Here is a 27871-nt window from a genome sequence, read left to right as displayed (position 1 = left end):
ATTGTAATTGAAATGAGCTCTTCTCTTGGAGTGTAAAATATGGTCTCATTGTCTGGAATACATTCATTTTATTTCCTGTTGATGCTTTGAGGGTGCAAGTTCACTGTTTTAATAAAAATCAACTATAGTGGGCTGGGGATTTAGCTCAGTGGTTCTGGCGCCTGCCTCGCAAGCTCAAGGTCCCGAGTTCGATCCCCGGTACCAGAAAAACAAAAAACAAACAAAAATCAACTATAGTATTGCTTGCCCCTCTTCCCTTCACTCTGGTAAAGATGAAGCATGTTTGGAGATAAAAACAATACATACAAAAACCCTGTATTGATTGTATTTGGTTTGTAAACTTGGAAAGATGTTGAAGTTGGTAATCTAAGTGTTATACATTGGGAAATAAAACTGACTTGAAGGAAGAAGAGACTGGCTCAAAGTCCTGGTTGTCCTTGAGTGTGAAATAAAGCTATAAAATATTTAAGCTATAATATATTGTTTAGCTATAAGGTGTTATAATTGAATACTTAAAATTTTAAAAGTGTTAGACACAAATCTTTTATAAAATAAATTACCTATCCTTATGAGCAGTTTTAAAAAAATGAAATTTTACATTGCTCCTAAGGGTGAATTGTATTTTGTATTTGTACAAATTAAATTTTGGAATGCATTGAGAGTTACATTACTAAATTACAGTTCTAGAGTTATCTGAACTGTCTATGTGAAATAAATCAGTAGATGTACTACTATGATAGCAATAGTTAATTTCATCTTTAGTATATGCACTGTCGTAAGTATCTCTTCTACGTCATCTCATTTCCATCCTTTGGCCAATCCAAGATGATAGTGGGAATTATCAACATTTATAGAGGAGAAAACTGAGAATAAGAATGTTATAAAATTTGCCCAAGCTCACACAATGAAGGGGCAGAAGCAGGATTGAGCCCAGGTCTGTTTCCCTTGAACATCTGTGTTCTTTATCACAGGGCTGACTGACTAGTACATTAACTGTTACTAAAAGTTATGAGTAAGGCTGAGGATTTAGATCAGTGGTTCCTCTACCTGCCTTGCAAGCTCAAGGTCCCGAGTTCGATCCCCAGTACCAAAATACAAAACAAAACAAAAGTTTTGAGTGTGTTGGGGAGGGAGAATTGGGAACTGTTCATGGTTGAGGGTAACCTTGGTTGGGCATAATGCTAATCTATCAAGGATTTGATTTTTTTAAGCAGATCATATATTCAGGCCATTAAGTAAAATTTCAAAGCATGGAAGTTAGTTGCTTTTCCTATCTACATTCTAGAAAAACAAAAGTATTGTACAAACAAAAATAAACACTAGGTACTCTATTGATTACTGGAGCAAGTTTAGTTACTCTGGAGGAGTAATTTAAAATATAACTTAGAAATGGGAAGAAATTGTTAGAAAGCTATGAACTTCACTTGTGTTTTCTTTCACTTTCAGATCTAAAGCATGTGTTCCTTTTTTGAAAAAGAGTAAAATTGCTCATATCCTCAATCTCAGCCCACCACTGAATTTAAATCCAGTATGGTTCAAGCAGCACTGTGGTAGGTAGTAGGATGAGGGGATGCTTTGTCTTTTTAATCTTTTTGAAGTTAATATATTTATTATGTAATTACAATCTGTAGACAGTAGACAGTGTTGAATTTTCTGTGCCCAAGTCAGTAAGTAAAATTTGAAAATAACAGAGAATCATTTGGCTACAATTAAAAATTAAGGTATAATTTACTTTTTGGGGCTAGGGATTTAGCTCAGTGGTTTCACCGCCTGCTGCACAGGCACAAGGACCCGAATTCAATCCCCAGTACCAAAAAAAAAAAAATTTAAGGTATAATTCACTTTCAGTAAAATGCACAGATATTAATGGTTCAGTGTAATTAATTTTTTTTTGATATCAGGGATTGAACTTAGGACCTTGCACTTTTGAGGCAGGCACAGTGCCACTGAGCTAAATCCCCAGCCTTGGTTTAATGAATTTTGACAAATGTGTATACAGTACTTGTATAACTGTTATGCAAGTCAAGATTGAGATTTCCATCATCTCGGAAAGCTCTTTCATGTCTAGTGAGTGTGTTTTGTTTTGTTTTGGTTTTGGTTTTTTTTTTTTGGTACCAGGGGTTGAACTCGGGACCTTGCGCTTGTGAGGCAGGCGCTGAAACCGCTGAGCTAAATCTCCAGACCCTAGTGAGTATGTTTTATTGTGCATAATTTATTCTTTAATGAAGTTGGTTAAAAATTATCCATGAAATATTTTACCTTTCATAGCAAACTAATGATTTAAGTAAGGTGAGTATGGTAAGTAACAAGATTTATGTATAAGTGCTTCCTTTAAAATCATTGTATCAAATACTTAGTTCTTATTTCAATATAATTCACTAGCATTTGGAAACGTGCTTGGAATGGGAACCTACTAAGCAAAACTAGAAGAAGTTCTGCAGTTGACTAGGTTAAGTGAATTTGCAATTTTTTTTTTTTTTTTTGTGGTACTTGAACCTACGGCTTTGTACATGGTAAGCAAGCACTCTTAGAAGGGTTAGAGCCCTTTTTTATTTCATTTTTAGACAGGTCTCACTAAGTTCCTAGGCTGCCCTCGAACTTGCAATCTTCCTGCCTCAGCCCGGGATTACAGGCATGCACTGCTGTGCCTGGTTTGCAACATTTTGTTGTTGTGGCTGCTATTTATTTATTTGTTTGTAGTACTGAGGATCAAATCCAGCACCTTGTGCATGCTAAGCACACACCCTACCAATGAGCTACAGTTATTTTATTGGCAGTAGTTTCTCTAAATAATCACTTTCATTGTGTTTTAATTTGCAGTGCAAGGAATCATCTTTCATTAAAAAGAAAAAAAAAACCATGAGGAAACAATAGTGTAATTTATTACTATAGTATTAAGAAAAATGAAAGTAGCCAGGTATTTAGTTCAGTGGTTCCACCGCCTGCCTTGCAGGTGCAAGGACCTGAGTTTGATCTCTGGTACCAAAAAAAAAAAAAGAAAAATGAAAGTTTATTACTTTTCCTTTTAATCAAATATCAGAATATAAAAAACTAGCTCATGTCTGCCCAGTTACTTACCATAAAAACTTCTTATATAACACATTTTAAAATTATGTTTTGTGTTTTTTATGTTATTAAAATGAATTCTCAAAAATATACCAGGGAGAAGATAATAATAGAAAGAAGTTGGTTGTTTTTATTGACAAATTAATTTGTTTCTCAAATTATCATTCTTTGTGGTTTCTTTCAGCCTATACCATTGCTAAATATGGTATGTCTATGTGTGTGCTGGGAATGGCAGAAGAATTTAAAGATGAAATTGCAGTCAATGCCTTATGGCCTAAAACAGGTATGTTCTTTTTAAAATCCAATTTATTTGGTTTGCATTCATTATCTTTGACCCCTTCTAACACAATGCTGGGGATCCAACTCAGCGCATCAGTCGTGCTAGGCTAGTGCACTATCCCTGAGCTACACTTCCGGCCCTGTCTTTGACACTCATGACGTGGGTCTTGAGTGTGGTATGGGGCAGGCATGAGTAGACTGTCAACAGTAATTTCAGTCTTTCTGTTGAGAAACCAGTTAGGTATTTTACTGTGCAGCCTAAGAGCCTCGTCAGTCATCTTCCCGCTTTGACTTAAGAGTACATGGCTGGTACTTTCGCCAGTAGCTGTAATAGGAACCCTGAACCCTGGAATGCATGAGGCATCTCATCAGGGTTAAGGGGAGAGGCTATTTCCCTAACCTTTTCTCTATCTTTGTCTTAGTAAGTTCTTCAGATTCTTTCATTTTCTGCTCACATGATCCAAAAAATACTTTTTAACTCACTTGGATTCTTTTGTCTTTTTCATCCATACAAAGCTGGATTATCTGTACTTTTACACAAAGTCTTCCAAGTTTGCAGAATGCTCAGAGCCCTCTTAGATGATTGAAGAGCCTGCATGTGTCTGGGTTTTGTATGTAAACTTGCAGTTGTGATATGATACAAGCTGACAGCTCTTTGGCCGTGGAATAAGTTGTATAAAAATAAGGGAGATCTAACAGAAATGAGGCAATGGAAAAGCTTGTCTTTCTTGTGGCTTTTTACTCGCCACTTCTGTATCACAATAGTTTAAAGAAAAAAAAAAGAGAAGATAGCTTTTGTCATATACATTTTTATATACGTAATTGATCTACCCATGAAAATCTTAATTTCTTTTATCTTCAATGTAAATAGCCATCTCATCCCCCAAAAGTATGTCTAATGATAAACAGAATATATAGTGGGTAACTTTTTAAAATATTTCACTTTTTATATTTGTTGTGAACTTTTATTACACCAACAGCAGAACTTAAACATAAATCAGTGATTCCTAAAGAATCACCTTACAAGTCAATACTGGTGCCCTGTGTATAGACATGACTCAGGTATTTTTAAGTAAATGACATTTTTTGATTCCTTTTGAAAGCTTCCTCCTGTTTCCAGTACATTCCTTAGAAATGCTTAATTGACAGGAAATTAGAATATTTTCCACTTAATTTGAGGGAGTGTCTGGGGTGATGACTGTTGATCTCTTGTCCTTGCTGTCTTCCCTTGCTACTATCAGCAAACTCACCTTCCTGGAGCTGCTGTTAGGCTGACAGGTGGATAGGACTAGGAAGGAATGAGCAGGACCTTGATTCTGTAAGAAAAGCAACTGAGAAGCTTATGCGGACTTCATTTCCTGCTGGGTGAGAAGACAGTGGAAGCAATAGGGGAGCAGTTGAGAGGGAATAAATACAGACCATCCTCAGTCTACAATGATTTGGCTGAGGATTCCCAACTCTTCCGTGGTGGGAAAGCTGTGTGCATTCAGTAGAAGCTACACTGTACTTCAGGTTTGGAATTTTGCTCTTCTCCCAGGCTAGCAGTTATGTGGCACCATACTCTCATGATGCTGGAGGGCAGCAGCAAGCCGCAGCTTCCAGCCAGCCATGGAGTCACAAGAGTACACCTGATACTCCACAGTGTACTATGTTGTCAGCACCTTCTGGTTATTGTGTTTTGTGTTTTCGCATGCTATCATGTTTACAAAATCCCATCTGTGTCTCTTTATGTGTCTATATAGATTTTGTTGTAAAATAGGTTTTGTGTTAGATGATTTTGCCCAACTGAAAGCTAATGTCCATGCTCTGAACACGTTTAAGGTAGGTTAGGGTAAGCTATGATGATTGGTAGGTTAGGTGTATCAAATGCATGTTTTTGTTTTCTTGAGACACTAATAGAGCTACTGACTGTGTAGTTCAGGCTGGCCTTGAACTCACTGTGTAGCCCAAACTGGTGTCAAACTTGTGGTAGTCCTTCTGCCTCAGCCTCCCAAGTGCTGGGATTACAGCATGCACCACCGTGGCCAGCTCAAGTGCATTTTTGAATAACTATAATGCATCATAAATTAAGGAGCATAAGTACTCAGAAGTCTTTGGCAGAATTTAGACCATGGAGATCTGAGGACCTCAGCAGAGTGGCTCAGTAGATGAGGTGAGTACTTCTCCTTGAGGCTTAGACAGTAAGGAGTGTAAGGAGACTGCTCCTTTAGGTCTCCAAATGCATTCCATGATGGTACAGTTGATACCTTAACTGTCCATGGAGCAAAGAACATTGCATTTACTAGTCTTGGCAAGGCTGGCATCATGTAAAGTGTCTAAGGGTGCACAGAGCCTTGGTCAGTTAGAGAAATGTTGCAGTGCAGGTAAACGGACCTATTACAACACAGAAAGAATGAATAAAACCTTCAGAATTACAGCTTTCAGTAAAATAAAACTCTGTCTGGACATGATGGCACATACCTGTAATCTCAGCACTTGGGAGACTGAGGCAGGAGGATTGCTGCCAAGTTCAAGGTCAGCCTGGTCTACATAGTGAGTTCAAGGCTAGCCTGGGCTATAGCAAGACCATGTCTTAAAAGAACAGAAACAAACAAAAGAAATAAAGCTGCTAAGGAAACAAAATATTTTGACTAAAAACAAATAATTGCATAAGAGATTGAATGTGGCACTGTGCCTGCCTCACAAGTGCAAGGTCCTGAATTCAACCCCTGGTACAAAAAAAACCAAACCACACACACACACACACACACATATATATATATATATGTTGAGTTGAAGGACTAGATGTTTATTATTAACACCTGAATAAACAGCTTGGAAATTCAAATGTAAGAAATATTTCAAAAGAGCAAAATCACACTGAAGAAAAAGGAGAGGGCCAGGGATTTAGCCCAGTGGTTCTGCTGCCTGCCTTGCAAGCACAAGGTCCCAAGTTTGATCCCCAGCACCAAAAAAAAAAAAAAAGAAAAAGGAGAGACTTAGAGGACATGTCCAGGGGACTTTTCATGCAAATATCAGGAGTCCCAGAAAGAGGACTGGAAAAAACAACACAATAAAGAAAGAATAATAATCGAAAACTAATAATAGAAAACAATTCCCTGGCTGTGAGGTCTGTGGGTGTCAGCAAATCGGGCCCAGGACGCAGAGCAGCTGGGCCTGACGGCATCTGACGAGAGCTGGGGTGGGGTAGAAAGTAGGGGGCAGTAGTCGGGGGTGGTGGGAGAAGGAGGCAGCGAATCACTTATAAATGGCGCCCAAGCAGGACCCGAAGCCCAAGTTTCAGGAGGGTAAATGAGTACTGTGCTTTCATGGGCCTCTTCTTTATGAAGCAAAGTGTGTAAAGGTTGCCATAAAGGACAAACAAGTAAAACACTTTATACATTACAGTGGTTGGAATAAAAATTGGGATGAATGGGTTCCAGAAAGCAGAGTACTCAAATATGTGGACACCAATGTACAGAAACAGCGAGAACTTCAGGAAGCCAATCAGGAGCAATATGCAGAGGGAAAGAGGAGAGGGGCTGCTCCAGGAAAGAAGACATCTGGTCTGCAGCAGAAAACTGTTGAAGTGAAAACAAAAAAGAACAAACAAAAAACCCCTGGTAATGGAGATGGTGGCAGTACCAGTGAGACACCTCAGCCTCCTCGGAAGAAGAGGGCTCCGGTAGATCCTACTGTTGACAATGAAGAAACACTTATGAACAGAGTTGAAGTTAAAGTAAAGATCCCCGAAGAGCTAAAACCATGGCTTGTTGATGACTGGGACTTAATTCCCAGACAGAAACAGCTCTTTTACCTTCTTGCCAAGAGGAATGTGGATTCCATTCTAGAGGACTATGCGAATTATAAGAAATCTCAAGGAAACACAGGTAATAAGGAGTATGCTGTTAATGAGGTTGTAGCAGGGATCAAAGAACACTTCAGTGTGATGCTGGGCACTCAGCTCCTCTACAAATCTGAGAGACCACAGTATGCTGAGGTCCTTGCTGGTCACCCTGATGCACCCATGTCGCAGGTGTACGGAGCAACACATCTACTGAGACTATTTGTATGAATTGGAGCAATGTTGGCCTACACACCTCTCGAAGAGAAGAGCCCTGCTTTATTACTGAATTATCTTCATAATTTCCTCAGGAATCTGGTGAAGAATTCAGCAACCTTGTTTAGTGCCAGTGATTATGAAGTGGCCCCTCCTGAGTACCATCAGAAAGCAGTGTGAGGCCCTTTTACCAGTGTTTGGATTTCTGTCAACACATTTTTGCTCCTAATCCTTCTCTTGTACAAATGAAGTGCTTTGAATATGTTAGTGTACAACAGAGTTGATGTTTGTTTTGATTTTAAATAGAAAATAAAAAGGGGTTACGGCTCCTTTTTTCTTTTTTCTTTTCATTTCAAAGTTGCTACCAGTGTATTCAATGATGGACAACAAAGAGACATGGTGTAGAGTGTTGTATTGCCTAGTTGACAAAGCTGCTCTTGAATGCTGGTGGTTCTATTCCTTTGACCTTACATACTTTTATAATATGTGTTAATGCTATATGACAAAATGCTCTTGATTCCTAGTGCCAAAGGTCCAATTTAGTTTATATAACTGAACACACTCATCCATCTGTGCTCTTTTTTTTTTTTTTTCTGGTACTGGGGATCAAACTTGGGACCTTGCGCTTGCGCAGCATGCAGCAAAACCACTGAGCTAAATCCCCAGCCCTGCTCTTTTTTTTTTAATGGTGCTTAAAGAGCCCATCCTTTTCAAGTCATCCATGTTGTTCCTTAGGCATTTTGTCTTTGCTCAGATTTTTGAAGAATGGCAAATTGTTTCATGGTTTTTGTATCTGTGTCTAATGCACGTTTTAACATGATAGACGCAGTGCATTGTGTGGGTACAGTTTTCTGGAAAAGCCAGTCTTTTAGGAATTGTTTTTAAGATCTTCAATAAATTTTTTCTTTAAATTTCAAAAAGAAAGAAAGAAAGAAAGAAAGAAGGAGAGAAAGGAAAAGAAAACAATTCCCTTGGACTGAAGAATGGCAGATATATGTCCATTGAAAGTTTTACCAAATTTGAGACTGAATTTATGGAGAGGGAAGAGAATCTCAGAATTCCAATGATGAAAAGAAAAGTGTTCAAGTGGACTATATCTTACAAAGAAAAAGACCTCGGCCTCTGTCATCTTCAGTGCCAGGAACTGGGAAGCAGGGAATAACATCTCTGAATTACTGATAGGAAGCAATTCAGCCAAGATAATGTTTGCTGAAGAAGACAGGTGGGTATGCTGTCACACCTGATAAAAACCTAGTCAGGGGCCTGGGATTTAGCTCAGTGGTGATACCGCCTGCCTCGCAAGCCTCATAAGCACAAGGTCCTCAGTTTGATCCCCAAACAAACAAACAAACAAACAAAGCTAGTCAGGGCTCTTAGACAAATACACCATCAGAAAAGTCATTTCAAGACAGGGTTCAGAGATGAAGAGGAGAGGAAATAATGACATGTGGATACCCTGCAAAATGTATGCTTACACGTAAATGAATTATGATAGAATAACGGAATATGAAACGTAGATACCAAGTCAGAAGTCTTTTTTTTTTTTTTGGTACTGGCGGTTGAATCCAGGGCGTTCATAATGAGCTATATCCTCACCTCTTTTTTATTTTTTGTTTTGAAGCAGGGTCTTGCTAAGTAACTTAAGTTGCTAAATTGCCCAAGCTGGACTCGAACGTTCAATCCTCCTGCCTCGGCCTCCCAGAGTGCTGGGATTATAGACATACAAATAACACCCATCAAGAACTCTGAACACAGAAGAGATATTACAGAGAAAGCTTTACTGTTAATCTCTAAGCAAAAGCAATAAACCTTCTTTTTATAATCTAGAAGCTGGGGAGAGGGAGATGGGGAAGTCATTGAATTTTCAAGGGCTTATATGGGTGTTTGAACAGTCTCATCTTGGGGCAGCCACAACTCTAACTGGTATCTTAAAAAAATTATATTTCTGCTTGGTGCTAGATTATAGAAATATTTTTGGATTTAAAAATAACATAAAACTGCTTTTATAAACCTTTAATTGATGTAATAATTTATCTGTAGATTCTGTTAGATTTTCTGTGTAGGTAATCATGTCACCTATAATGACATTTCTCCCTTTCCAACACGTCCACCCTTGGTTTACTTTTCTTCTTGCTTTAATGTGTTCTCCCTTTCATCTCTTCTGATCTACCTTCCACTAGTAGATTTCCTCTGAGTTTTTGAGAGCCTGGGAATGCCTTAAAAAGTATTTCTTGTTTATTTATAGCTTGATTGTAATGAAATAGCCCTTTAGGGTATCTAATTCATTGTATTTCCAGAAGCAGAAGAGTGGTCCTATGTATTTGTTATTAAATGTATTACTACATATTTTATACTTTTTATTGTTTTCAACATATTTCCTAATTTGTTATTAAAGTATATATAAAACTATGTATCTTTATCTTTTACAACTATACCAGCAAACTGAACTTTTCATTAGTATTAAACAGTTTTCAGAAGAGTCTCTTAATCTTCTTTCAAGTTGGAAATTTTAATGCAAAAAGTGATGATTGTAGCTGGTTATGGTGGTACAGTACTTGTCTGTAGTCCTAGCTACTTGGGAGGCTGAAGCAAGAGGATGTCTTGAGCTCAGGAGTTTGAGGCCAGCCTGGGCAATAAAGTGAGCCTTATCTCAAAAACAAAAACATAGTGATAGTTGTGCCTCTGCCCTTTCTGTATGTTAAATTCTTTTCCTATTTTTTATTAAGTTAGCTAATAGTTTTGGAATAGTGTTGAATAGTAACAGTAACAGGGATATTTGTTATGTATTCTTGGCTATAATGGAGATGTTTTTGTTTCATCTTTAAATATATGCAGTTTCTTTCCTGTTTTGTTTTGTTTTGACTTCAGTTCTTGTTTCCCTTCTATTATATGATGCTGTGTAAGGATTACTATGATAATTTTAGCATAAAGATCTTACGTGATTGGGTAGAATTTTTTGGTGCAATGTCTCTGTCTACCAAGTAAACTTGGTAAGCTGGTAACTTTCATACTGAACCACCATAAAATCTACACGTAAGTTTTTTATGCTTATTAAAGTTAAAACCCTTCCTTTTGGGGTCATTTCTCAGACCTGGATCCATTGGAGAATTTAAAAAATAACACGTTGTTTCTACCCTTAGTAATTTAAAATTTTGTTAGGACAAATAAATCATATGAGTGTAATGCAATCAGAGAAATAGTCTACCTAGGTGCTCTTCAAATGTGTGAACCTTGATTGTAAAGTTCAAAATCTATTTGATTTTCATAATTAATTCAGTCTGTGTCTTTTCTATGAGAGCCTTTAGGCTTTTATACTCAAAGAATTACATTTTGTTTTAATTTTCTTATGAGTACACTTAAATGTCCTCTTGATTCTCAAGTATCCATATAATTTAGTTAGGGTAAGGAAATGATAGAACTGACTTTTTTTTAATGTCCAAATGTCACTAATTTTTTAAATTATCTAGTTTCTTTATTACTCATAATGTTCTTAGTTGTAGGAAGGGTAATACCTTTCTGGGCCTAGTTTCCCTTATATAGAGTTAGATACTATAAATCTCTAAAGTCCTTTATTACATAGTTTTAAACTTTTTGATTTTTTTGGGTTTCTGAGACAGGGTCTTGCTATATATTCCGGATTGACCTTGAACTCAGTATATAACCCAGGCCGGCCTTGAACTCTCAGTGATCCTCCTGCCTCAGCCTCCCAAGTGCTGAGATTACAGACTTGTGCTGCCACACCAAGTTACAGTTTTAAACTTTTACATTTCAAGCATAAATACGAACATGTACCCAAGTAGAGAGAATAGTGTACCATGTAGAACTCAGCCTCAGCAGTTTTCAGCACATGGCCAATCTTATTTCATTAGCCTGTATGTTTCCAGCCCCCTCTCGCTCCACAGGATTATTTTTCTCCCCTCACAGGATTATTTTATAGCAAATCCCAGTCATACTATCATTTCATCTGTGTATTTTAATATGTCTTCAAATGATGAATGTTAAAAAAGCAATCTATAAAATCATCATAGCAAAAAAAAGTAATATTAATTCCTTAACATCCCCAAATATCTAGTCAGTGTTCAGATTTTCTCCAGAGTCATATGTTTTCTTCACAGTTGGTTTATTCAAATTAGGATCTAAACAAATTCTGCACATTGCATTTGTTTGGTATGTCTCTTAAGTGTTTTTAATCTAAAGTAGTTAACACTCAATTTTTTTTTCTCCTTGCCACTTATTTTCTTGAAAAACCAACCCATTTGTCATAGGATTTTTATCACTCTGGATTTTCCTTATCTTCCTTCCATGTCACATAACATTTTCCTGTATCCACTGAGGACCTTTATATTAGTGTATCACTTATTCTCATTTTTCTTCCTTTTGGGATTATTTAATTTATTTATTCATCATTCAGTAAATATTTATTGGGCAGTTCCCATGTGTCAGGCATCGTGCAGGGTATCAGGAATACTTCTTTGGGCATTTCACTGAGTATACAACTGGTTTGATAGAAGTAATCCCTTAAAAAGGATGTTGTTGTTGTTTTGTTGTTTTGAGACAGGTCTCTCTGTGAGTTCAGGCTGGCCTTGAACTTGGTGGAAGTCCGCCTGCTTATATGCTGGGTGTATAGGCATGTGCTACCACGCCCAGCTTTAAAAGCACATTTAATTGACGATTTATGCAAAGTATTATATTCTGGAGTTACTCTGGTTTTTATTTTTTGTCTGTTTTTCCTATTTTTTTTCTTCTTTTTTTTTGTTTGTTTGTGTGGATTGTTGGGGTTTTTTGTGGATTATTTTTTGAAGGGGACTAAGGATTGAACCCTGGGCCCTATGCACGCCGAGCATGCGCCTTGCATGTGCCTTGTCACTGAGCTATACTCCCCGTGCTACTTGAGGGTGCCCTTAATCTGAACCACAGCATAGAGTAGTGTGAACATACCCAGAGATCTAGTCTGGGAAGAAGTGAGGGATTCTCTTCATCTTTGCCTCCCATTTTGTTGTATTGGGTGAAAGGATTTTCTCAGCTCCAAGCAGTATTGGAAGATCCATGGCCTATGGTGTAGAAGCTGTGGGAGCAAAGGCTGTGGATGGGAATTTACAGAGAACCAGAGGATGTTGCTAAAGGGACTCTAAGAATATTCGGTGGTTGCTACCATCTCCCCAGACATCATCTTTTAAGGAACTCAGAGTCAATTTTGCTTAAATTCCTTTCTTTTGCAGTTTGACCAAGATTCCTTTCTTCCCCAGCCCACCGTGGAACCAGAATCATGTTTTGTTGCTTGTTTTCCTATGTTTCTGTAACAGACACAATTCTTTGAAGATTTTCTGAGGAATGATATTCTTTGCAAGGGAGAAAAAAATGAGAGTGAAAAGGTGCTTCTCTAATATTTTTCAAACTTCATGTGAGGACTCACTGATGAGTCATGAAAACAATTTAGTGAGTCATAAATGTTGTGCCAAGTGAGCTGATAAATCACCAAACACTGGGACCAATGACAAAGTTAAACTGAAAAGAATTTATTCACGCACATGGACTCCACTCCCTAAGCGAAGTGAAGCCCTGAGTCCAGGAACAGCACAGTTTTTGTGGGGTGTTATAACAGCATAGCTTTTATAGGTGTTATTTAAAGAAGAGAAGTTCAAGGGGAGGCTAACATGTTTTTGACTAGTTGCAGAATATTTTTCAGCTATCTTGCTGTCTTGTCAGGTTAGGGCAATTCACAGGAAAGGGAGGCACCAGGCACCATCCCTTTCCAAGAAGCGATGAAGCAAGTTTACAGAAGCAGAAAAAGCAGTTACAAAAATGCACTCTGTAAGAGGAGGGGTATGAGGGGAGTTCATCTGCAGGCCAAGATGGCGTTTCTTAGGTTCACTTTGGTCTCACAATGAAATCAATTTAGTGGATTGTGAAATTGATTTTATAGGTGGCAACCAGAGTTTGTCCTTCCCTTCTCCGCCCTCCCTTCCCTTCCTGTCTCCACCCTTGTACTGGAGATTGAACCCAGCACCTTGCACATGCTAGGCAATACCCTACTACTAAGCTGCATCCCCAGACCTTTAAACATTTAAAAAATTTTGATACTGTTGCTCAGATTGGCCTTAAACTTTGTGATCCTCCTGCCTCAGCCTCCTGGGTAGCTAGGATTGCAGATGTTCCACCACACCAAGCTCATTTCTAATGAAATAGAATTGAAAATATTACTTCCCAGCACTCTGGGAGACAGGAGAATTACAAGTTTGAGCCCAGCTTAGGCAATGTATTGACTTAGACTCTGTTATAAAATAAAAAATAATAAAAAAGGTCCGGCGATGTAGCTCAGTGCAAAGGGCCTGTGTTCAATCTCCAGTGCTCCCAAAAAGAAAAAAAAGAAAAAGGATAATATTAGAGTACATCACAGTTAACAGTATTGTTTCATAAACTTTTGTTTTATATATAAATGACACATATACATAACATATATAAATGAAATATATGTATGTTTGCAAGTTGTGTATATTTGTGTATTTTTAATCATGTTGGTAAAAACTGTTGCTTATTATATGGATCACTGTCCGAAAGTTTGGAAGCTCACAATTTACTGTGTCTCTCCCTTTCCTTTTCTCTCCTTTCTTAGACTTTCTCAGTCTTCTTTCTCCATCCTAGTTGTCACTGTTTCTGCTGTTGATAGAGTTAGTTAGAAAAGGAGGCTGCTGAGGAAACTATGTTCCAACCCCGTGTTTTCCCTCTTTCTCTCTTTTATGTTACTTGCCACTTTCTGTTCATTGATTTTCCAAACATGAATTGAGCCTTGCATGTCAGACATAGTTCTCTGCAATGTTCATTTATTATTCCTTCATCAGATAAATAACGGTGTACTTGATGGAAGGTACTAAGATGAATGTGATGCCATCCTTACCCCCATGGAGTGTCCCATTTAGCGTGGGAGATGTAAGAGTTTTTACCTTGGATTGTACTTTGTCCTTTCCACTAACCTGCACATCTTTGGGATCCTGGGGTAACAGTGTTAGAAGGAACCAAGCCATGAGAATTTTAGATATTATTCATTCAAAAAACATTTATTATGTGCCTATTAGCCACAGGTTATCTGAGAGAAAAGCATTCAAAGCAGAGGAGGTGGCCAGTGCGAAGGTCCTGTGGATGACCATAACTGGCAGGATCAAAGAGTAGGGTGAAGGCCATTGTTGCTGGAGTGACGAGAGAGTAGCAGGAAAAGAGGAAATATCCATGAAGAAATGATGGGGGTCAGATGTAGGTCCTTGTCAAGTCTTGGTCTTTTCCTTTTTCTCTGTGTGAAAGGAGGAATTATTGGTAGATTTTGAGAAGACAAGGGACTTTATCAAACACAAGGCTCTGTTGAGCCTGTACCCTCAAGGGCAAAAGGAGAAAGCATTTGGAGGCTGCTGCAATAACCTATTATCACAGGTATTGATGGCTGTGGCTGGGATGGTGGCAGTAAAGGTGGTAGATAGAGAGTGATCTCATGCTGAATTACACTGAAAGTAGAGCCAGCAGGATCTGCTGATGAATTGGATGTGGGTTGTGAGAGACAAAGAGTCAAAGATTACTGCAGGATTTTGGCTTGAATAACTAGAACAGTGGTCTTGCTGGGAACTGAGATAGGGAAACCTGTAGATTGAGCAGATTGAGAGCAAGGTTGGGAATTCAGTTTGAGGCACTGTGTTTGAGCATCCAAGGAGACAGTCAGTAGGCAGCTGGGCTTGTGCGTCTGGGGTTCAGAGATAAACCGTTGTGGGTTATCAGCAGATAGATGGGGTATAAAACCATGGGCTAGGTGGTATCATCTAGGGAGTAAACAGAAGAGGAAGGCCCATTGGCCATTGTAACATTAAAAGGTTGGGAAGGAGAGGAAACACTGAATAGGCAAATAAGATGGGGAGAAATCCAGAATGTGAAGTCTTAACAACCACTTGAAGAAAATGTTTCAAGGAGAAAAGGGAGTGATCAATTGTGTCAAGTGCTGCTAATAGTTCTTATAAATTAGGGGTTTGGCAGTGGATTTAGTAGTCTCTACATCTCATTCACAGCACTTACAACATTTTAAATTAAGTATTCATTTTTAAATATGGATATTTAGTGCTTCCTTGATAGAACTTCTTGAGGATAGGGAAAGTGTCTTCTTTGTTCATTTTGTTACCGTCTTTGTAAATGTTCAATACAGATTTGATGAATGAGTAGAGGAATGGGTGAATGAGTGAATGAATGAGTGTGCTGTAGGATTGTCTTCTGTCTAACTCTGAAATCGATGTTCTGAACAAAGTTTATATGAAGGGAACACTGTATAGCAGGGAATATAGAAAATGCCATCAAGATTGTCAGGAGAAATCAGCTTACTGTGTGGGTTTTTGCTTTAGTTTTGAGAAGTTTGTTTTGAAAGGTTTACTAAATATCTTGGGCCCAGTGGTATGATTTAGTCCTAGACTAAATGAAGTAAGTCGAATTTACAGTCATATTCCTTGGCGGTCCATGGTATGGTGAATTATATACAGGATGCTTTTGAAACATAGCAAGAGGGCCAGGTAGCTTAGGCTGCAGGGTTAGGAAAGATTTTCAAAAGGAGGTGTACAATTGAAATAAGATCTCAAGAGAGTTTTGGGGCTAGCAAGAAGGAAATCTGGGACATTCCTTGGCAGAGGGAACAATAAATGAAAGGCTGCAGTATGGGAGCTCCTATGTGTATATACGTGTTGGAACTCCCAAGAGTTCGATGGGTTCATGTATGATAGGATGGGGGCTGTTATTTCCCACTGAACTTAAGCAACTCTAGTAGCTCAAGTTTACTGGAATGTTGGGTGGAGATGGTGGGAGATGAATGAGCTACACTTCAGGTTTTCTTTTTTCATTCTCTCTCTCTCTCTCTCTCTCCTTCTCTCTTGGTGGTAGTGAGGATTAAACCCAGGGCTTTTGCACTGAGCTACATCCTCGGTCTCTTTTTATTTTTAGACGGGGTCTTATTAAGTTGCCCAGGCAGGGCTCAAATTTGTGATCCTTCTGCCTCACTCTGCTAGAGTGATGGGGTTCCAGGCATGCACCATCACACCCAGCTAGGCCTCGGGTCTTGTTGTCTAACTTTAGCAATTTGATTTTCTTCTGCAGTGCTGAGATGGAATTTGGGACCTTGCACATGTTAGGCAAGCACTCTACCCCTGAGCTGCAGCCTTAGCCTTGAAGCTTGAATTTTAACCTATATTTAGGGAAGAGCCTCTTTTTTTTTTGGTACCCGGGATTGAACTGGGACCTTGTGTTTGTGAGGCAGGTGCCAGAACCACTGAGCTAAATCCCCAGCCCCAGGGGAGAGCCTCTTAAAAATTTTTTAAAGCTGAGAAATAATATCAGAGGAAAAAATAGGACCAATAAAGTGATATGGTTGTTGATGAGGTTTAGGATGTTTAATCTGGCATTGACTGTTAGATGGATTGTAAGATTAATGAGAGAAGAGACAGAGAAGCTAGCTAGACTGTTGCATTATTCATGAGGTAGACAATGAAAATGGAGAAATGAAAATAGATTTGAGAGCATATCCAAGCTCAGGGCTGTTGGTGAGGTTTCTATTTTTGAAAATATGCATTCCCTCATCCTGGACTGTGTAGAAGACTCTGTGTCAGCTGGAACCAGAACTAATCTGCCAATATGATTGCCTTTCAAGGAAAAGGAGATTTATTGAACTTAACAGAATGGATACCATGTAACATGTTATCTACAGTCAGAGAGGCATCCTGGTTGGCTGCTTGTTCTCCTTTGGGTTGGTATAACTTCTCAACTTCAGGGGCCAGGGATTTAGCTCAGTGTTGACCCTGCCTGCCTTGCAAGCGTAAGGTCCCGAGTTTGATCCCCAGTACCAAAAAACTTCTCAACATCAGTAACATTGCCCCTCCTGGCTTCAGCACTTTCACTACTGAATTCAACACATTCAGAGAAAGGATCAGAGGGCAGGGAAGCCCTCTGATGTTTTGCAACATGAGGATTTTGTGCCCCTAACCTGTATGTTTTCTTTTTATAAGAAACATTTCATAGTTTTTGCTGAAGTTCAGGGCAGGGCGGAAATGACAGCTGTGATTCAGAATGCTGGCTGCTCCTTTCTTCCCTCTTCACTGGTCTGGACACGAGTGGTAGAATCAGGAAAGACCACTTCAGGGTGGATTTTATGTGGGCTGGGGTGTGGAATCTGGGTAGGGCAGTGACTGATGTGGTAATGGCATCAGAGAGAAAGGTCACAAGAGTATGACAGTTCTCTGCTGTCCTGTGTCACCTGGGCCACATTATGGCCCAAATAAATGTGAGAACTCAGTTAACCTAGGGGAGTGAGGAGACAAGGTGGCAGCTGGCCTCCCCTCTGGTGCTGGAAATCAAAACAAAGTTCCTTGTTTTTCAAGGGACTTATTCACTGATTAGATTAAACAGCAGTTTATACCTTACTTCATTGATTCTGAAATGCCCATGTTTCACAGTTTTACATCTCTCATATCAAAATGTTTTATATCTCTAATTTCTCTATGTACCTCATAGTTGATAATGTGTTGTAGTTTAACTGCCAGCTCTTTTGTTTCCTTAGTGGTATATTAAGTGATGATATACTTTATAATCTGTACGGTTACAGGTTCAATGAATAACTCAGGGATGGGAGGTATTGAAGTCAGGCAAGGCAGTGCTGATATTTTAAGCCTGAAGTGGACTCCGTCTGTTTATAGAAAGGAAATCTTTTATTGGTTATAAGACTCTCGTCACTGTTTGTTTTGAATGACTTCTAATCAAGAGAGCTGCAAACTCTTAGATGTCTTCCCATTTATTCCCTAATAAGACTGAAGTTTTAGAGTCACGTTTTTACAAAATCTTGAGGTTTTGAAAATGTCTCTGTGGCCCATCTCTTGATTATGAGCGTCGATTTGTGCGTTCTTTATGTCTTATCTAGGAAGAATCTTAAAGTAATGATAGGTTGTTTGAAGAACCACTTTTTGTTCTTATGCTCTATACACACACACACACACACACGCACACGCACACACAGAGGGTATATATGTGTATGTAACTGCTTCCCATAGTGGGGATTGAACCTAGAGCCTCACACATCCTAGGCAAATGCTCTACCACCAAGCTACATCCCCAGCCCTTTTGAAAAATTTTATTTTGAGACAATGTCTCACTGAGTTGCCCAGACTGGCCTCAAACCTACAGTCCTCTTCCCTCAGCCTCTGAGGTAGCAGGGATTACAGGTGTCTACTTCTGTATGCCATGTGACATTATACTCATTACACTTCTAATTTAGAATTGTTAAGGATTCTCATGCCATTCATGTAGTCTGCATTTAGACTAGGAGTATATACATATGCATGTAGTCTCAAAGACTGTCTTGAAATATTTATAGGAAAAATTACGTAGTTTATGGTAGTGAGGTAATAACTGAACTCCAAGAACTTTAGTAAACAAAGTGTGATAAAAACCTGAATCTGTCAAACTGTCGAGTATCTAAATTCCAGCACCTGTGACTTTGGACAAGTTGCTAACACTTCTTTCTGTGCCTCAGTATGCTAGAGACTCCTATAGTAACTCTCTAGTCCCCACCTGCCCAGTATGCAATGCAGGCCTGAGAAAAAAATACACTAAGAGACAGAACTAGGAGAGAAAAAGCGGGGTGCCAGGATGACCAATGCAGCGGACAAAGGCACTGGACAGTCCCAGGCACTGACTTTTAGTGGCAATCAATTTGGTTAAAGGCGAGCTATGAGTAGTTTTTATGGAAATTAATATAAACAAGGCTTATAAAGGACAGGACAAAGAATTGTCAAATTAGGAGCAGAATAGACAAAATATATGGTTGTAATTAGAACATTGTCCTTCTAGTAAGAAGGTTTTAGTTGTGGGAATGGAATTTGGGTGCAAATTACTCTGACCTTGGCACATAGGCTTCAGCAGGACTCACTTCTCAAAACAAACCAATTGTGGGGTTAACTCTTTACAACCTGCTTTGGGCATGATCAGTATTACAGTCCTCTGCATCAGTGCTTCTGTCTGCAAAATGGAAATAACAGTACCTTCTTTATGGGTTGTAAAAATTAATTTGGATAATGCATGTGAAGTATGTAGCAACATGCCCTGGACAAAGTATATGTAATGAATATTAGCTGCTATTTTAAATTAATAAGGTATCACTTCAAAAATGATTACTCCTTAAACTATTAAGTAAAAAAATTAATTCTTAGTAGAGAAATTTTAATTATATGATAGAAAAATATTTTCTAACTTAGTGCTTTTAGGAAATTTGTGGTTAATTGAACATTTTCTTGAAGTAGGGATGTAAATTCCATGAAGATAGAGGCTTTATGTCTGTTTTCTCCACTGCTTTGCCCCCAGTATCTTGACTAGTACCTGACTTCTAATAGGTGCTCAATAATTTTGTAGGATGAAAAAAAAAATAATTTTGTAGGATGAAAAAGGGCCAATGGCTCTTAAAAACTACAAATATTTTATTTTATAGAACAAAGAATGTGAGTTTTCTAGTCTGTAATAATTTTAAATAATGTGTTAACAATGGAATGGAGAGTAGTTTTGTTTAAATTACAAGAAACTCTGAAACCTAAAGTGCATTGAGATGAAAGGATTTTGAATGCTTTATTTATAAATTGAGATATTAGTTTGACAGTGTATAATTAATATACCATTAATCATGCAGTTTCAAGTTATTTCATATAAGAAACAGAATTTAAAATGTATCTGTATCTTTCCAGTAGCATGTGCCTAGAATCCGAGCTACTTGGGAGGCTGAGGGAAGAAGATTGCTTTAGCCCAGGAGGTATGGAGCCAGCCTGGGCAACATTTCAAGAACGCACTTGAAAAAAAAAAAAAAAAAAAAAGTACACCTAAAATGATGAAAATTGCAGATATTTGCATTGGTTATCGCTGGATCAGGGAATTTAAATTTAAAAAATTTTCCTTTTGGACTGAGGGTTCAATTCCTGGTACAAAAACTAAATAAATTCTTCCTTTATTTCTTTTTATTTTCTAATACTTTCTACAAACCATCTGAATTTTAAAATGGCTCCCATCCTTATTTATTGCATGCATATGGTGCACTGGTCATTGCTTTAGACACCGGTGATACAATGATGAATAAGAAAAACGGTGTCTTGTTTTCTAATGCAGGGGGAAAAGATACAATAAACTTAGTAAAGGATGCCCCACATTTTAAAGACAGGAAACAGATCCAAAGATGTTAAAGTGGCTTGGTAGAAGTCATGGCACTGCTGATATAAAAATCCCACTCACTTGCCCTTTAGCTCACTGCCTTTTCCATTATACCACACTGGCTTTCTTGACTCTCAAGAATGCCATGTCGACCCCAGTTCGATCTCCAGCACCAAAAAAAAAAAAAAAATGCCATGTATATTCTTGAACATTCTAAATCAGAAGTCTTGTTAGTTTTGGTGGGACCATGTAGGAATTCTGTATAAAGCAGCATTATACAGAGTGAGAGAATTCTGCCTGTAGAGCATTTAGCAAATTCTGTAAGCTTGTTGGACTTTGTTTTCATCATCTGAGAAATAAAGAGATCAGTCTTGGAAATTTTGAAGGGTAGGACTTGCTTGTTACTTCCATAGCTGTCTTATTTGATTTGGAGTTATGTGTGTGTGTGTGTGTTTTCTCTACAGCTATCCACACTGCTGCTATGGACATGTTGGGAGGAACAGGTATTGAAAGCCAATGTAGAAAAGTTGAAATAATGGCAGATGCTGCATATTCCATTTTTAAAAAGCCAAAAAGTTTTACTGGCAACTTTATTATTGATGAAAATATCTTAAAAGAAGAAGGAATTAAAAATTTTGATGTCTACGCGATTAAACCAGGTAATGCTTATAGCTTTTGAAAGTAGTGATGTGGTTTCCTACGTTTACTGCATTGAACATATATCTGTGTGTTTGTGTGATTATAAAAGGAATGTGTTTTTTGAAAAGCTGTCTTTCCATTGAAGGGGAAACCCCACAGCAACACTACTTTTTTTTTGTTTGTTTTTTGAGATGGGGTCTTGCTATATAGTTTAGACTGCCCTTTTCTATTTTTTGAGACAGGGTCTCTCTGTGCAGTTCACTCTGCCCTTGAACTCACTATGTAGCCCAGGCTGACCTCAACTTGTGGCAATCCTACTGCCTCAGCCTCCCAAGTGCTAGGATTACAAGTATGCATCACCTTGCTGTGCTCCACAACAACATTTCTTAAAAGAAAAAAGAAAAGTTGAGTTGAGGGCTTTTGAAGTGGTACACAGATGCAGATCATCAGTTACTAGCCATTTCCAAATTTTGAAACCAAAAATGAAAATTAGATTTTAAAATTGGTCTTTTAAAAATCAAAGTAATGATTTTATTCACAGATATATGACAGATAACAGTAGTGGGTTGTTTATAAAACTTTTAAGATTATAGCCTCATTCCAAATGTTTGAATTTTTTTTTTTTTTTTTTTTTTTGGTACCAGGGATCGAACTCGGGTCCTTGTGCTTGCTAGGTAGGCGGCAGAACCACTGAGCTAAATCCCTGGCCCCAAATGTTTGATTTTAAGTGTAGTCTCTTAGAGTAGTTTAATGACATGATTAAGATGCATGAGCAGGACCTGTCTTCTATACAGTAGTCTTTGAGAAGTTTCTAGAAGATGCCCCTGTTCAAAATAACTCCTTCTGAAATTGCACATGATAATGATAATAGGTTTTTACTTCATATAAAAACTGTGATGTATTCTTAGCTGGGTATAAGCTAAGTAGTTTGCAATCCTAGCCATGGTATTCAGAAGGCTAAGTAGGAAGATAGCTTGAGCCCAGGAAATCAGGGGCCTGGGTGGGCTTCCTACTGAAGCCCTAAAAATAAAAATTAAGAATGAGGGCCGGGGATTTAGCTCAGTGGTTTCGCCGCCTGCTGCGCAAGCGCAAGGACCCAAGTTCGATCCCCAGTACCAAAAAAAACCAACAACAACAAAACCAACAAAAAAACCACCACAAAACAAACAAAAATTAAGAATGAATAAATAAATAAAATATAGTCATCCTAAATAACAGATATCATAGCTACAAATGGCAATTATTTTGTTGTATTAAAGTATATTTTAAATATTATTTATTAAACTGACCTTGTTGATGGTAGAAATCATATTTGTATCATCTCTGCTTGTCTCTAGTTGAAACTGAAATAGCTGATTATAGTTTTATAAAACACCTTCATATACATTATTTATGTAATCTGTATAGCAGTCCTATGAGGGAAGTAATACTGTCTAGTGATTAAGAACATGGAATTTGGGTGAAAACAAGTCAGGTTCAATTTCAGCTCTGCTGCTCACTAGCTGTGTAGCTTTGACCCTCAATTTCTGTAGGAGGCCAATTTAGGAGTTTATCTTGACCTGGGGGGCAAATGAGGACTAAAGACAAAAGACACAAAGATAATTTGGAAGAGGAGGGTCAGGGCGCTCTTGCCTCTCGTGGATAAAAGAGCCCTGAACTGACACTGTTCCTCACTTTTATTAGACTCGAACAAACAAGAAGCAAGCAAACATGTGATCTAGGCCTTAGGGAAAGTTTATCAGGTTTTTATAATTTATAGACTGCACCTGAATGTGTATTTATATTCTTTTATCAGACTTTAGCTGTAGTTGATTCTTTCTCTGAAACTGGCTGGCACTGGTGTGTTAGTGAACAGACCTGGGGGTGGGGATGGGGGCTTATTCTCTCAAGCCATCTCAAGGAGAGTTTAACCCAGGCCTTGGTCTTCACTCCTGGCTTCCCACAAATTTCCTTATTGCAAAATTAAGAGAATGATCATTTCCACACAGGATTTCTGTTAGAACTGTATGTGATAACACATATAATGTGTTTGGATAGTACCTACGCACATAACACACACACAATATTTAGCAGTTAACATTTGTAAGTGGAAAAAAAATTAGGTTCAGAGAGATTAAGCCTTTGCCTAAGAGCAGATGGCTAATAAATGTCAGAACCTGAACCAGACTCAGTTCTTCTGGGTTTTGGTACAATGATCACTTTAGGTTTTGAGGCCACAGTATCACTATACAGAAAATTTAAGAAAAATTTTTTTCAGAAAATTAAAAATTTAATGTACTGAACGACCAGGTACTATATGATACTAGGATATAACAAATATCAATTTACTCCTGCCCTCCAGAAATTTGTTTAATCTTCAGAGAGAGATTATTAATATCTGATTTTACTACAGTTTTGGAGGCTTTGTGGCCTTCAGAGCTCCTAGCATACGCATGTCTTGAAGGTATGGGTGTCATGTTAAGATAGGTAACTAGCTGGTTACCAAGCCCTGATTAAACCCTGGGTTGCCTGCTCAGTGGAGTGTGGCCAGGGATTAAGAAAGACAAAGACAGATTTGCAGGTACAGGGGGCCTGGAGGTCAGTGCCTCAGACTGAACAAAGACAAGACCTCTTGGGCTTGGCCCACTTTTATTAGCCATTGAGAAATTCTGGGTGGGGGGCCGGGGGGTAGTACACCCTTCCTGGAACAGGGACTGCAGTAAGCACTTAGTAGAATGAGAAACAAGTTTAGAATCACAAAAAAAACAGGTTAAGATCTTTCCCCATATCTGGTACTTGCTTTCTTTGTGCTGTCCTCATCTGATGTTATCTTCCTCCAGGAGCACTGGGATTATAGGATTAGGTCCCACCCAGCCAGGAAGCCTGCAGGTTCTGCAAATACTTCCCTGTTCCTAAAGCAACTCAACATCTGCCCCTCTTGACTTCAGGGCCTGTAGTTTGGCTCCCACCAATCTATACATATCATGGCTGGTCCCCAACATCTGGGTGTGGTGATGCATGCCTGTAATCCCAGCACTTGGGAGCCTGAGGTAGACTGTAAATTTGAGGTCATCTTGGGCAATTTAGCAAGACCCTATCTCCAAAACAAAATGCTAGGAATGTAGCTCAGTGGCAGAATGCTTGCTTATCATGTGAAAAGTAATACATTTTTTAACCACAGCTGTCAGATGAAAGTAAGACCTAGTGGAAGACAATAACTTGGTCTTCATAATGGTAGAGGGAGAGTAAAGACTCAAATACATTGATGTATAAAAGAAACAAGTCCATCTCAATGAGGACCTCTGCTGTTGGAGTCTAGGTAAGAAATGAGGGCCGGGGATTTAGCTCAGTAGTGCTGCTGTCTGCTTCAAAAGCTCAGGGTCCCGAGTTCCATCGCCAGTAAGAAATGAGCTCCTGAGCACTTAGAGGAGTGAAGGGTGGAAAGGTTGTAAGGATTAGGAGGGCCAAGACTCCTTGAATGGAAGGCAAAGCCCCCCCCCCCCCCCCCCGGAAATTGAACCCAGGGCCTTCACATTGGGCTGCATTCCCAGTTCTTTTTCTATTTTTTGTTTTGAGACAGTGTCTCTCTTTTTTTTGTGTTTTGTATTTTGGTACCAGGGATCAAACTCAGGACCTTGTGCTTGTGAGGCAGGCAGCAGCACCACTCAGCTAAATCCCCTCCTCAACAGTGTCTCTAAGTCACTGAGTTGCCCAGGCTGGGCTCCATCTTGCAGTCCTCCTTCCACAGACTGCCAGAGTGTGGGGATTACAGGTGAATTCCACCAGGCCAGTTTATAACAGGTGAGTTTTAAAAATTAGATTTTGAAGATGAAGTTTGTCAAAGGAGAAGAGGATAACTGAGTTATAGAAAAATTAATTTAATGAAGATCAAGTAGCTTGACAGTTCTTACGACCTTTTCCATTGCTCCCGAATAATCTTAAAAACACACATAATGTTTATTTAACAGGTATTAAAATCTTAATGTATTACTGTTTTTATGTTAACCTGATTATTTTGGGGTGAATTTTTCAGGCCAACCTTTGTTACCAGATTTCTTCTTAGATGAACTCCCAGATGCACTTATGAAGAAAAAGGAATCACAGGGTAAGATCTAAACCATATTTTATGTAGAAAAATACAGATACTAATTTGTGTGTTTCTTCCAAAACAGAATTGATCACATGACAGTCAAACATTTCTGCCTTCTGCCTCTAAACCATTTTGTAATTTAACGAAATAGGTACATAAGTTATGTGAGTTCTCAGCTAATTCTAGCCCCCCCCCAAATTATTTGTCTACTAGTAAGCAGTTCTTTTTTTTGAGTGCTGGGGCTCGAACTCAGGTCCTTGCGCTTGTGAGACAGGCGGCGGAACCATTGAGCTAAATCCCAGGCCCCCAGTAAGCAGTTCTTAATGTACTTGTGGCTTGTGTTGTTGTTATTTTATAGCCCAGACTGGCCTTGAATTTTCAGCCCTTCTGCCTCAGCCTCCCGAGTGCTGAAATTACTGATGTGCACCACCATACTCAGGTCATGTTTGGTTTTTTAAAAAATAGTTGTCTATTCAAGTTTTATTTTCCTTAACACACTCTTTAGTGTGTTGATACGTTGACATGTTATTTTGTTTTGAGGAAAAATGCACCGCATGGAAGTACACCTAACAGTTTTCACTGTGCTATGTGACTACTTTGTAGAAGGAATTAACTTCAAAGAAGGCTTTGGTTTTACTTTCTTTTATTTCCGTAACTCAGAAACAACAGCCCCTTGAATTGGTCTGGAGGGTACATTTCAGCTGTTGTGTTATGGCATCAGGCCAGTGGCTTCCTGAAAGATGTTAAAAGAAATAAATACCCATGGGAAGAATTGCTCTCATGGCTCACTAACAACAATGGCAGTCCTTTTTCTGGGCCCTTACCTTGTTTTTTACCTTAGAGATTCTGTGAACCTCATACATGATTATAGATTTTTTTAAGAAGGCTGGTAGAGAATTTAAGAGCAAGTTGCTCTATACCGTTAGCAAATCTATAGGACCTTACCACAATGCACTTTAGTGCCATAGCTTATTTCCTGTTTAGTCATATCTTTTCTATGTCTGTCTTTTCTTTGTTCAAATTTTTGTGGCAGTTTAAAAAAATTTACTTAGATAATAAAGAGAGCCAACTTTTCTTTTGTGTAATAGAATTTTACAAAATTTTGAAAACTATAGATGGAAAATAGTAACTTCTAATCCCATTATCCAGAGGTAGCTCTTTTAAAAATTAGATCTTTAATTTTAATTTTTTTGGTACCGAGGATTGAACTTGGGTCCTTGCGCTTGCAAGGCAGGCAGCGGAACCCTGGGGATTTAGCTCAGTGGTTTCGCCACCTACTGTGCAAGTGCAAGGACCCGAATTGGATCCCCGGTACCCCCCCCCAAAAAAGATTAGATCTTTGACTCAGTTCTCATTTGGATCTATCAGAGTATTAAAATCAGAAAAGAAACAAATTTGCCAGTCTATTTTCCAAAAGGTCTCTTATGGAATGGCAGAAATTACCTAGAGAACTTATAAAGTCTTTTTTTTTTTTTTTTTTGGTACCGGGGATCAAACTCAGGTCCTTGTGCTTGCGAGGCAGGCGGCGAAACCACTGAGCTAAATCCCCGGCTCTAGAACTTATAAAGTCTTAGAGTATGATCTTCAGCCGGGGATTTAGCTCAGTGGTGCCACTGCCTGCCTCGCAAGCGCAAGGTCCCAAGTTTGATCCCTGGTACCAAAAAAAAAAAAAAGAGTATGATCTTCAAGGTAGGTAAGCCCCAAATCATGATTTTTGCTTAAAACTCTAAGTTAAAAATCTATCTTTTGGAGAAAGACGTACATGAAATGAGCTCATTTAAACTCCAAATTACCACTTATTGATTATGTGTCTTCATTTTGTTCAACAAATATTTATTGGGTACCTATTTGTGTCAAATATTGTACCTATTACTTTGCATACACTGTGTTTTTAATACTTGAGACCTGACAAGACAGGTATTATTATCCTTAATGCCAGCTGTTGTCACACAGCTGGCCGGTGGCGGAGCCAAGATTTAAACTTGTTTCTCTGATTCCAAAGCCTGTGTCCTAACCAGTATGCTTAGATTCTCTAATACCGCAATGCTTAAAAGCCCTTGGAACTAGCATATTATTTTGTCTAGTAATCCTTGTTATTAATTTGTAATGAGTTGCCAATTCATGGACTGAGCATGTAGTTGCTATGATCAGCACATTCTTTCTCTTTGGGCATAATTACACAGGGAACAGAATCATAATCATGACGTTGTTTTGTGACCAAGGAATCAGAACAAGAGGACCTGACTAAGTAGAATGGGAGATAAGTATTTGCTGGCACCAAGCTTTGATAGAAATTATTTTGCCCATTGCCGTCTCCACATGAAGAGTGCTCTTACCTTTTACCCATGAGTTTAGAATCCTCAAATTCCTTTCCCTAACCTCCCTACAAAGTGCTGGAGAAAGTGGTACTTCTGTAGCTCTTTTTTTTCTTCTTCTATTCATTCTGGTTCCAGCAATACCAATAGTAATTGTTATAGATATAGTGTGATTATGCACATAAGTGGTAGTCCAGCATATCTGGCTTGGGATCTAACATCCCCCCCCCCCCCCCCCCCGGTACCAGGGATTGAACCCAGGACCTT

At 38.6% G+C, this 27871-nt stretch overlaps 1 protein-coding gene and 1 pseudogene across 2 annotated transcripts in view; both read left to right on the top strand.

The window, feature by feature from the left end:
• The window catches only part of Hsdl2 (hydroxysteroid dehydrogenase like 2), a 74768-nt gene that overhangs the window by 28838 nt on the left and 18059 nt on the right, over positions 1-27871 (top strand). Inside the window, exons 5-8 of one of the 2 annotated variants that reach the window (XM_004849566.4) lie at positions 1447-1550; positions 3251-3349; positions 21046-21240; positions 25233-25304. In XM_004849566.4, coding sequence (XP_004849623.1) covers positions 1447-1550; positions 3251-3349; positions 21046-21240; positions 25233-25304 — 470 coding nt within the window. The remainder of the gene's footprint in view (positions 1-1446; positions 1551-3250; positions 3350-21045; positions 21241-25232; positions 25305-27871) is intronic. The other variant, XM_013073795.3, reaches the window with a different exon arrangement.
• LOC147826123 (mortality factor 4-like protein 1 pseudogene) lies at positions 3360-21038 on the top strand (annotated as a pseudogene).

This window comes from Heterocephalus glaber, unplaced genomic scaffold, assembly GCF_053883595.1.
Source record: "Heterocephalus glaber isolate CG9 unplaced genomic scaffold, H.glaber_assembly_v1.0 deba00001479, whole genome shotgun sequence".
NCBI classification, from domain to species: Eukaryota; Metazoa; Chordata; class Mammalia; order Rodentia; family Bathyergidae; genus Heterocephalus; species Heterocephalus glaber.
This window is presented reverse-complemented; position numbering and strand designations above follow the sequence as displayed.